This window comes from Bufo gargarizans, chromosome 10, assembly GCF_014858855.1.
Source record: "Bufo gargarizans isolate SCDJY-AF-19 chromosome 10, ASM1485885v1, whole genome shotgun sequence".
Lineage (NCBI taxonomy): Eukaryota > Metazoa > Chordata > Amphibia > Anura > Bufonidae > Bufo > Bufo gargarizans.
This window is the reverse complement of record NC_058089.1, coordinates 93,369,442-93,381,904: the sequence shown is the minus strand read 5'-3', so window position 1 is coordinate 93,381,904 and position 12,463 is coordinate 93,369,442. Positions and strand designations below refer to the sequence as shown.

The 12,463-nt window shown below is 42.4% G+C and overlaps 1 protein-coding gene across 1 annotated transcript in view; it reads left to right on the top strand.

Moving 5' to 3' along the window:
• ZNF423 (zinc finger protein 423) overlaps positions 1–12,463 on the top strand; it is a 238,074-nt gene that overhangs the window by 206,299 nt on the left and 19,312 nt on the right. Inside the window, 3 exon segments of the mRNA XM_044270612.1 lie at positions 5,314–5,429; positions 5,431–5,446; positions 9,708–9,823. Coding sequence (XP_044126547.1) covers positions 5,314–5,429; positions 5,431–5,446; positions 9,708–9,823 — 248 coding nt within the window.

Below are 12,463 nucleotides of genomic sequence, written 5' to 3'. Positions count from 1 at the left end.
GTCTTTACAGAGGTTAATTGTAACAAACTGCAGGAAATGTATGTTACCGAACTGTAGGTTGAATCTCTGTTTTTATGCACCCCCCCCCCCAGAGGCGTAGATGTGCCATCATTCTCAGTATATAGATGGAATTAGCCCCGCTTTGTCCACTTTCACCCTCTAATTTTATTTCCTAAATGTGACCGGATTATTTTTCGCCTGAATTCTAGCTGTGGCCCCCAGTGGCCCATGGATGAAAAAAAAAGAGAGAAGGGTCAGTTACAAGGTTGAGTTCTTTCAGTGTTTCCATAGCAACTGACCTAATGCAAACCCTGGAGACTTTTGGAAGGCTCCCTAGGTGATAAACTCACTGTCCGTGCCATCAATCCCAAGCCTTTGAGAACCCCAGCGTGCCTCATTGTCAGTGAGCTGTTTTGATAAGCATCTCTGTCCCCTCTGTGTCGAGGCAGGGCTCAGAGACCTCATTTGTGCCTTCGGAGCCCCCAGGAGCTAGTGGATGGTCCCGTTTTTTGCCTGACACACATCGGAACACAACCTCACGGGAAATAAATAAAGGGAGCTCAGCGTTTTCCTCATGGATTAATTAGAAAGTAGGTAGGAGCGGAAATATAGGGCAGGCAAAGGATTTGGTGATACAGAAATAAACAGGGAGAAGAAGGTTCTTCCAAGCACTATATAGCAACAAAAACACACTGCAAATCCCATACTATAACCTCTTTGCCTTAAAGCTTCACCATTCCATATGCACACATGACTGGGTACTGTAGATGCGGTATGTTTGTCCTGCAGCAGAGATTTGGTAGTTTGTTGACTTCTCTACACATTCCTCATTGACGGGTGCCCGCCCTATAACTTCCGTTTCAAGTGTTTGGTCTGAAGAGATCATATATTACATCTCTGAAACGAGAGATTAATGTCACCATTTACTGTTAGTCTTCATACTGATTGGGACCTGCAGAGATAATACAAGTGTCAAACATCTTATTGCACATCTATGGAGGCTGTGGTGGCCTTTGGATATGGAGAAGGAGGGCTTCAGCTGAACTACCAGCCAGGCGAAAGTGCACTTAAAGGCTACACAAAGAAGAAAAGTATGTGCAGAAACAATGCACACCAAAAAAGTAAAAAAAAATGATAAAGCTTTATTGAACCACCACAAAAAAGAATTAAAAACGCCACAATTATCCAGATGTCTTGAAAAATCATAAATGAGATCCTCTTACAATAGACCCAGTGAAAGAGGTCAACACTAAAGTAGACCATGTAAGGAGTATATATTGTAAAGTATATTCATTTATAAATTCCAACCATATAAATGCTATTAAGTCACCAAAGGTAGGTTACATAAATCCTACAACGCAAAATAAAATTCATAATGTGACATCACATGAACAGGTCCAAGTGCATAAAGTTGTGTACAATTAATGTAGGCCCCATACAGCCTGTTATAAAGAGAGACCTCTTTCAGAGCGCTGTGGGACTGAACCCCACGCTGCCATGAATTATGCAGCTTCCTCAGGGTTCACCCCTGAGGAAGCTGCATGATTATTGTTAGCAATATGTTTAGAGTTCAGATCTCATATTTTATCATTTTCATCTGGAAAATTGTTGTGTTTTTGTTTTTATGGGGGTTCAATAAAGTGTTATATTTTTACTTTTTTGGTGTGCATCATTTGTTTTGCACGTTCTTTTTTGTAGTATGTCTCTGCTGCTTGCCTACATTAGGCCGCACAGCAACCTGGCTGTAGTGCTGCAAGGAGATTTGTTAATGTAAAGAATAAAACTCCGATGCTATGGAGAATTGGAGCAGGGTCTCAAGTTACAGCCTAATGACAGGGGCGCACCAGCGACAATCCTTCTGAGCATATACGTGCTTGCTCATTTCTACATTTCCAGCCATTAGCAAGCTGTAGATTGGCACAATTAGAAAAAGCAATTGATGCATCAGCTAAATACGTATTATTAATTACACTGCATGCCCACCAGGAGGTTGCTGTAATTGACACAGCCCGTAAAAATTGTAAGAATTGCGGAATGCCTCTGTGCCTCCTGACAGATTCTCTTGGCTTAAAAATTAGAGAGCCAAATTTTATTAAATTTTTTTTTTTATTTTTTTTCCTACAGTGCCATAGCCTGTTTACAGAATAGACCCGGATATGCCAGTGCAGTCGTCCTATTCTCCATCGTTGCGAGCCTATTTGACTAAGTTATTGCAGTCGGAATGTAAATGCGTCGTAGGCAGTGCACGCCAGTGGGATGTGTTTGAAGAATGAGTATTGTGTAGTCAGTGCGGGGAGGTCAATGCCTCTCTAACAGGCACTAAATTACGTGCCAAAAAAAAAAAAATTATGCAAATTCCTGCCTTTGACATCTCCAGGCACCGCCCAGGTTTCACCTTCAGAATTCACATAATCGCCTCTGATTTGTATCTGGGCCCCCCTCCCTTCCAGACCGTTATGGAAATAAGTAGTTGTCTGTCAAGGATCAAATGCTTTTGCAGACAAAAGTAGGTAGTGAGAACATTACAGGATACTATCATCTCCCCATGATACTTGTGCACAAAGCTCTCTCTGTGCCTCCTTTGGCCTGACATAGTTTCAGCCTGACAGAATCCAGCAGGCCTGCTTGTTTTAAACAAGAGCACATCCTATTATTTTTTTGAGTAGTGAAGTGGAAAATGAATGCTTATTACTCTGCTATTCATTTTTTTTTTTTTTAAGATAATCGTATTTGCATCACTCGGCGCTAATGGATCACATTTAACTTGTTCGGTATCTTTAAGGCAAAGGGGTTAAGCAGCAAAATTTTGAAGATTTGCTTATTTTTGGGTTATTAAAAAGTTTACATTTTATATTATGCAAAAGATCTAAAGGTGAAGCATCTGCAAATTAGATCCGTAATGTATTTAACATTTATTATTTTTTTGTTTCTTTTGTTACCTATTATATATTGTGTTGTTTTTTTTTTATCGTATATTTTTTCATATTTGTGCCTTTTTTGTATCCAAATACCATTGGATAATTAATTATAATTTAATTGTCTCCCTCTGCCGGTAATTCTCAAGTACAATGTAAAACAAATATACAGACACAGACAGGATGAAGCCTTGTGCGGGGGAGCAGACATCACATTATCTCTGACACTGGCTTGTCACATGAAGAGAACAAGGGCTGTGTTAAGATGTCATGTGCACCTATGTGTTCATACATTATTCACGAGGCCTCCTTTGTGAGATGTGTGTCCACATAAGTGTGTTGATATTTTTTTAATTTTTTGTTTCTACACAAAGCTGTCTACCATGTCTAAAAGTGCAAATGTGTGCATTGTATCTACCTAGAACCAGGGTCATGAAAATGTGTTCTGCCACAATGGTCATTATTTAGAAAAAAATTTTTTTTCTGAAATGGTATCAGAGTTATATGGATCCCTAGGGTTAAGGGGGAAGGCTTCAGTATTCTGCAGATCATTTGAAAATCAAATTGTCTTGTCGTGACTGGGATGTAATACGATGCCAACCTGCTGTGCGAATGGCCGTAGTAGCTGGCATGAAAAAAAAAAAAAAAAAATATATATATATATATATCTATATCAACATTTTATGTGTATATACTCTATATAATAAAACAATTTATGCATGTCTAGATGTACATACTGTATAACATGATCTTCTGAATGACTGTGCTTTTTTTTAATTTACATATTACTATTATTTTTAGTTACATTGTAAAGTGGGATACCTTTGGAAAAATAGTTTTGGATCGGTTTCTTAATTAAGAATTTTTTAAACAGCAAAATGTGAAAGTTTTTTATAAAAATTTTAATTTATTTTTTTGGATGTGCATTTCATGTCATGTTTACTTAAGCTGGTATCGCCCAAAATCTCCCCTCTTGTAGACACTGTATACTTTGCTAGCTCATTGTAATATACACGTGTTTAGAATTATAGGGGAGAAATACTAATGTAGCGGAAAAATGTCTCCAGTTATGGTGCTTGCCCATGTGGGCACCATACTTTGCAACTTTTTGAGCTGAGTGTGGCTTAGTGGAGGGGACGTGGCCTCTGATCGCCTCATTCATTTGCTCACGGAGAGGCCGTTGCGGCCATCTTGATTGAAGAAAACACGCCAAATCTCCCACGTGATGACATAATCGCGCCCCGCCAACGTAGTGACGTTACAAGTCTGAGTGCGCAAAATTTGGCATGTATTCTTCAATCAATATGGCCACGACACCCTTTCCACGAGCAAATGGATGAGGGCAGTGTATGTGTATATCTATATAGCAGGAAAAATTCCACGGCACATCCAAGGCGTAAAATCAATTTAGGCTTTATTCACCAGACCGCGATGTTTCGATCCACCTCCTGGGATCTTTCTCAAGCAGTGAAAGATCCCAGGAGGTGGATCGAAACGTCGCGGTCTGGTGAATAAAGCCTAAATTTATTTTGCGCCTTGGATGTGCCGTGGAATTTTTCCTGCTATTTCATTGAAGGGGGATCGCCTTCACAGCCGCTGGCACTCCGCCTACATCTCTATACTGTACTGCTGTGCTGCTCCTATTCGAATTCTCTCTCTCTCTCTCTCTCTCTCTCTCTCTCTCTATATATATATAATATTTTATTAATTTTTTTTAGAGCCATTTCAGGACAAATTGATTTGTTACCACGAAGCGCCAGGAAATTCAGATTTGTGGCAAACCAAATTTTTCCTGAAATTCGGATCAAAGTCAATTTGTTTAACTTTGATTCGCTCAACACTAGAGTCAACTACAGTCAAGCAATGATATTTTAGGAGTGCGAGGGAAGAATTTTTCATCTGGCTGCAAGCCTGTAATAGGTTCTTTACCCTGTGACCTCACCTGACCCCATGGGTCTTCCACGACAAAACAAGCAGAAGGAGTAGGAGGACCGTGGCTAGTTTTAGATGGATATCTATTGTATACCGTTATACGTTTTGTCGTGTGACGCCACTTGACTAATGTATCCTAACAAGGAAGTAAACGGTTTGCAAAAACAGCCTTGCAGCATTCACAGGGTGCATCACTGCCTGTGTGATAGATCTGCGGAAAAACATGGAAGGTCCCTAGACTGTAAAACAAAGATGCTCCGAGCATCGTTTCCTACCGTAGGCAGGATAGCACCAGGGCTTCAGTGCAGTGAATTGAATGTCTGATGAACTCTAATTCTAACGAGATCCGGTGTTTGACTACGGATTGTGGAGTGGCGCTGACTGTTTGCGCTTCGGAACGTAATGCTGCATTTCAGATACTAATCTGCTGTGTCACTAACAAGTGTGTATCATTTGAACCTTGCAGAGGAAGGAATCAATCACGAGTGCAAGCTGTGCAACCAGATGTTTGACTCTCCGGCGAAGCTCCTGTGTCACCTGATTGAACACAGCTTTGAAGGAATGGGAGGAACCTTCAAATGCCCCTGTTTGTTTTACAGGTAAGGGTTAATTCCGCAGATCAGGACTAGCACTTCAGGCATGGTACCACCGATGACTTCATCTGTAGCACCAAACTTACTTGATGTCTTGCTATATTAGCAAGACAAAAAGTATAAACGCGTTGTATCTGGCTCTTCGCTGGATCACTTCTCCCTCAATTATAGTCTTCTTCTGCCATGGGGATCCTGATTTGGTTCTGGCACAAGTTGATTTTCACTTGTGTTCCAGGACATTTTGATTTTGTAGATTTTTTCTCCTTGCAGAACTGTATATTTGGCCCAGTTTTACTGCAGATGATGTCATGGGGGAGTCTTACAATAGAGACTGGATTTCCCAGGGAAGCTAAGGTCCACAGAGAAGTCCCTCGAGGGTCTTCTCTTGGACAGTTTTTCTGTAAATCCATACCAAATAAAAATTCTTGACATCTGATTCCACTTAACTGTTTTTAATCTGACATTATACAGAGGCTCCTTTGTCAAGTGAAAGTTAGACAAAATGTGTATTGAGACTAGCAGAACATGGTAAGGTTATGAAGTGAATCGGTGAAAGACTCCAATCTTTGAGTTGGTATGTGTATTGCTTTGAGTTTGGTTTTCTGTCCTCTAGGGGGAGCTATCACATTTTGTTTGTGGTAAAGACGTCTTTTGGTAGCTCACCTGTATTAAAAATTGCTACCTGCTTGAAATTTCTTACTTTTGCAGAATTATCTTAACTTCTGGAGGCCGGAGCAGCAATCATCTGATTGCTACAGATCCAGTCTCTCTAGCCGCCTGTGATTGGCTCTTATGGCTAGGCAAATGTATCACTATATTCCAGCCTCTTAAATGAATGGTTGTCCAAAAAAGACTTCGTTCACGGTAGAATTTGGGATCCAGTAGCCTGATCTGATTGAGGCTCAGGCTACCGGAGCTCACCATAACTGGCATTGCCATATATGACAATGTACCGCCAGATCCCCATGGACTATAATTGGATCAAGCGGTAATCCTACCACTTTTGCAGCATAAATGTTGAGTTTTGCCTGGACAAAAACTGTTGCCTGCAACAGTTTTTGGTCCAGCCGGCATTTGTGTTCCTCCATTTTGAACATATAGCAGTCAGCAACACAACACCCCTATTAATGGTAAAATAGCCTAAGTAAGGCTACTTTCACACTAGCGTTCGTCGGTCCGCTCGTGAGCTCCGTTTGAAGGGGCTCACGAGCGGACCCGAACGCAGCCGTCCAGCCCTGATGCAGTCTGAATGGAGCGGATCCGCTCAGACTGCATCAGTCTGGCGGCGTTCGGCCTCCGCTCCGCTCGCCTCCGCACGGACAGGCGGACAGCTGAACGCTGCTTGCAGCGTTCGGGTGTCCGCCTGGCCGTGCGGAGGCGTGCGGATCCGTCCAGACTTACAATGTAAGTCAATGGGGACGGATCCGTTTGAAGATGCCACAATATGGCTCAATCTTCAGGCGGATCCGTCCCCCATTGACTTTACATTGAAAGTCTGGACGGATCCGTACGAGGCTATTTTCACACTTAGCTGTTATATGCTAAAATAATGCAGACGGATCCGTCCTGAACGGAGCCTCCGTCTGCATTATTATGATCGGATCCGTTCAGAACGGATCCGATCGAACGCTAGTGTGAAAGTAGCCTAAGAAGTAGACTAAGATATCAGTGTACAAATGATATCTTTACTAGTACATAGATGCTCATAAAAAGATCATCCCATTTAAAAAGTCAACATGGAGGTGGTGGTCAAGATAACACTGTACCAGGCTTCAAAAGAAGCAGAAATACTAATATTCCAAACGTATCCACAAAAACAAAATAATGTTATCACAAAAGGCATAGTAAACTAAAGAGCAAAGGTGATAAATAATGAGGGGATACCAAGAAAGCCCCAAGTAGGGAAGAAAATACATATAATACAAAACCACATGTGACCTAACCGAACACTGCACCAGACCACCACCTCAACACCATGATGCGCATTTCACAGTTGGCTTTCTCAACTTACACTGTTTTCAGTGTCGGATACGTTTTTATGACCGGACACAAAACCGCAGCTTGCAGCAGTTTTCTGTCCGGTCACAAAACGGAATGCTGGCGGAACGGAAGACATCCTGAACGGATCTCTTTCCCTTCAGAATGCATGAGGACAAAACGGAAACGTTTTTTCCAGTATTGAGATCCTCTGCCGGACATCTGTACCGGAAAACAGCAACACAAATGTGAAAGTAGCTTAACATAGGCTATTGTACCATTAATAGATGTGCTGAAATTCTAATAAGCCAAGTATAATCGAGAATCATTGAAAACCAGGGCATTTCACAGGAGTTTTCAGCAGTCTCCAGTTACGTACATGGTGTGCAAAGGAAATGGCTTTACCCAACAACTTGGGTGTCTGTCTTTTATTGCTTTATGATCTACAACGCAAAGGCGTTGATCTCCTCTGTAACATTCAGCACATGGCAAGAGGGTGCAGATTAAGATCTCACACACAATACAGGTAAAGCTCCACGGCCCCGCTCGTCCTGTGTGGGAGTTCGCCCCCAGTAGATAGTGAGGACATACTGTAGCTGTGAGATGCTTGATTGACCACAGGCAGCAGTCTGCAGAGTAAAACAAAGGGACTGCAAATAGACAATGTGGTGATTTCTATCAGGGCGCATGTTAAGGAGAAGACGAGTTTTCTGACATGAAATCCTGTTGATTCTGTTACGAAGGGTAACTTTAGAAATGACTTTATTTCTAGGGATGATCCAGTCTCATTCAGTAAAAAAAAAAAAAACTTCTAACAACATAGTAATTGACAACTACTTTCCAGCTCTGTGGTATATGCATTGCATATGTATCGAAGTAATGAATGTGATATGGCATATGCCTAACAGTATGGGAGCTGTGAATTTACAATTTTTACATAACATTTACCCTAACACATACAAAATATAAATTTACAATTAAATGCATCACATGGTATTGAAATCAAGGATATGTAACCATGTAGTCATCAATTCAAAGGGGTTTTCCTGGAGTAGAATGTTAATGGTCTACCCTCAGGATAGGTCATCAAGGGGTCCAACTCCCGACACACCACCGATCAGCTGTTGAAGAGGCTCTGGTGCTCCGGTGAGTGCTGCAGGCCTCCTCACACCAACACCAACAAGCGCAGAGCCGTACATTGGTATTGCAGATCAGGTCCTTTAATTTGACCCCCGCCGTTTAGATATCTATGACCTATCCTGAAGATCGGTCATCAATATTTTACTCCTAAAAAATGTAAAAACCCTACATCTGTACAGAGAAGCCTTTTTAAAATACCACCTAATGGAGAAGTCCACCCCAGGCCAGATTTCCTGCAATAGATTTATAGCTCCATCATATACCGTATTTTGCATACTGACTATCTTTTTTGAGAAGACTATCTCTCTAGAAGAACAATTTTCAATGCATTTTAGGTGGTTGGTTCAGAGGTTTCACTGTGTATAAAAATGCTGCTGAGATATGGGGAGTTGTATGGCAAGCCCATCACATTCAAAAGATGGTGGTCAATGGTGATCTCGTGAAAAAGTGCATCTGTGGGGCTAAATCATACAGTTGAATGACATTTTTACTGCTCCAGTCCAAATGTAAAAGTTGACTATACATAACACATGTGTAGGCAACTTACCTGATGCCTTCCATTCCTCCCATGCTTCCTCCGTTCTGGTGCCCTGCTCCTGCAACGTGCTGTGGGAAAGTTTAAGACACTCCCTGCACTCAGATGGACACAACATCTAATGTAATCGGCACTGGTCCGTCTGAGGGCGGTGTCTTCGATTTTCCTACATCATTCTGCATGGGGAGACTGTAGTAGCCACCCTCAAAGGAATCTAACAAGGGACCAGAACAGAGTCAGCATGGGAGTAAAAGAGGGCACCAAGCATGTTGACTGTATATGCGTCATGTATAATCATCTTTCAGGTTGGTACTGGAGGGTTGCTTTAAGGAAAGGGCTCAAAGGCAACACTTGGTCGTCCTACAAGGTCATCCTAAAATCACAGTATTACTGCCAATCGCACACAGTTTGTGAATACTTTGATGTTACTGGGAATCCCCATGGGTGTCGCCGTTGAATCCTAGACCACCAATTTTGTGGCACATGAATATCTTGGTACTTTTGTCCTTTTAATGCATCTTGACCAGTTCAGTTATCAAAATCAGTTCTCACACAACATACGGTAGATGTGGTGATACTCATGATGAAATGTCTAACTTTACTTCTCATCTCTAGTTTTTGTACAGGCAAATAAACTACAACAACACATATTTGCAGTACACGGGCAAGAGGATAAGATCTACGACTGCTCCCAGTGCCCACAGAAGTTCTTCTTCCAGACAGAGCTTCAGGTAAGCTCCTCTGATGATTACAACATGAAGATCGTTCCTCTCCACATATAATCCTCTCATAATTGCAGAAACCGTGAAAAAGGCGGAAATAAATCTGCACAGTGGTGTTTAGAATCTGTCACTGTTGCGTTTAATAACTCATCATGTAGGTGTGAATGAAGGTGATGGTAAAGCTCTGAAGTTGTGCAAGGGGAGAGACGGTTTTGCTATGCATGAGCATCGTGTCATATGCTCTGAGCAGGCCACAGATATAATATAATGATAATTATTAATGATTGCTTACTAGCCCTATGTCTGATGGAAGACATTTCCAAGTATAGGACATTAATTTTTTCCGCTATTACTGATTTGATGCTACAATTGCCATTTTTCATCAGCTGTGACCATTTGTGACCACTATAGGCCAGGTGCATTTATACTGTTTTTGTATAGTTAAGAAGACCCCTTATTGACCAATCCAGGACGCTTATTACAGTTTTCTTCTTAGGATACATTAGGTTCATGATCTACAACCTAATGGAGTCATGCATCACTCATAAGCAAAATATTCGTAGCGTTCCAATTTTATGTTGCTCTGGTACTCAGTGATGGTTCATATTGGAATTTCATGAACTATTCCTAAGTTAGTCTGACACACCACCAATCAGCTGTTTGGGAGTCGCTCTCGCACCGGAACTAAACAGTTATGTCCATTGTGTAGTGAACACAGCTGGTTACTGCAGCACTGTTCCCACTGAAGTAAATGGGAGCAGTACTGCTGTAACCAGTTCCGTCTACTACACAATGGATGGAGCTATGTAGTTCCAGCACTGGAGCAACTTCAGAATAGCTGATTGGCTGGGGGGCAGGGTGTCGGAACTTGTCAATTAGATTTTTATGTCCTATCCTAGGAAATCATTTGTTAAAACCTGGAGAACCTCTTTAAGTTTGCCATACACTTGACTACAGCTAGTCGTGCCAGCTCCACCATAAACACACATACTCTGTCTAGTGTGCATGTTTTTTCAATGTAGAGAGGAATAAGCTACTGTATTGTCAGACACCTATTTTCCCGTGTAAGAACAAAGGGTCCAACATACTGACCCTTCCTTCCCCTGAGATTTGCCTTCCGTAGAGAGAGGCCACCATATGCATAAGATGGTGAATCCCGCTGATATCAGCATGTTCGGCTGAGATTAATAATGTATGGACACCTTTTGTCTAATTGGTTTCAACACTTTCCCAGATGACCCGCTGAATGTACTCCTTGTGTCTGGACATGTAAAGGAACGATTTCTTACCTCCTTCCCAGTGATGGCTCCCCTCTCCGTCTCCTCCAGGCCTGCAATGCTTCAGTGGGCTCCCTCAATGTATCTGGTTAGACATTGCCGCAATCATTCACTGGCCACAGGAGAGAACCGATCCCCTTAGGTCATGACAAATAGTCTCATAACGCACAGGGATCCAGTCTCTGCTGCGGCCAGTGATTGGCTGCGGCAATGTCAAAGCGGATGTTTACATCGAAGGAGGTGGAGAAAGAGTTTGGAGCCAGCGCCGGAAAGCAGGTAAGTAATCTTCCCTTTAGGCCTCTTTCACACGAGCGAGTTTTCTACGCGGGTGCAATGTGTGATGTGAACGCATAGCACCCGCACTGAATCCGGACCCATTCATTTCAATGGGTCTGTGTACATCAGCATTTTTTTTTACGCATTAGTTCTGCGTTTCATGAAAAACACAGCATGTTCTGTATTCACGTAGCCCTGGCCCCATAGGCCCCTTTCCCACGGGCGAGTTTTCCGTGCGGGTGCAATGCGTGAGGTGAACGCATTGCACCCGCACTGAATCCAGATCCATTCATTTTTATGGGGCTGTGCACATGAGCAGTGATTTTCATGCATCACTTGTGCGTTGCGTGAAAATCGCAGCATGCTCTATATTGTGCATTTTTCACGTAACGCAGGCCCCATAGAAGTGAATGGGGCTGCGTGAAAATCGCAAGCATCCGCAAGCAAGTGCGGATGCGGTGCGATTTTCACACATGGTTGCTAGGTGACAATCGGGATGGGGACCCGATCTTTATTATTTTCCCTTATAACATGGTTATAAGGGAAAATAATAGCATTCTTAATACAGAATGCTAAGTAAATTAGGATGGAGGGGTTAAAAAAATAAAATAAAACATATTTGTTCGCGCAGCCCGGCTTCTCTTCTTTCTTCTTCTTTGAGGACCTGGGAGAAAAGGACCTTTGGTGACGTCACTGTGCTCATCACATGATCCATCACCATGCATTGCACCCTGGTGGAAAAAACTGAACGCAATCACAGACAAAACTGACTGAACTTGCTTGCAAAATGGTGCTAGTTTCATTGAACGCATCCAGAGCCAATCCATTCCGGATTTGCTCCGGATGCGTCACGTGTGCATTGCGGGAAAACCACACGAATAGGCACGCAATTGCAGTCAGTTTTGACTGTGATTGCGTTCCGATGTTCAGTTGTTATCGCGCGGGTGCAATGCGTTTTGCACGCGCGTGATAAAAAACTTAATGTGGTACCCAGACCCGAACCCGGACTTCTTCACTGACCTGCAAAAGGACCTTTGACGTAATCACGCTCACCACGTGGTGAGCGTGGTGACGTCAGCGCAGGTCCTGCTAGATG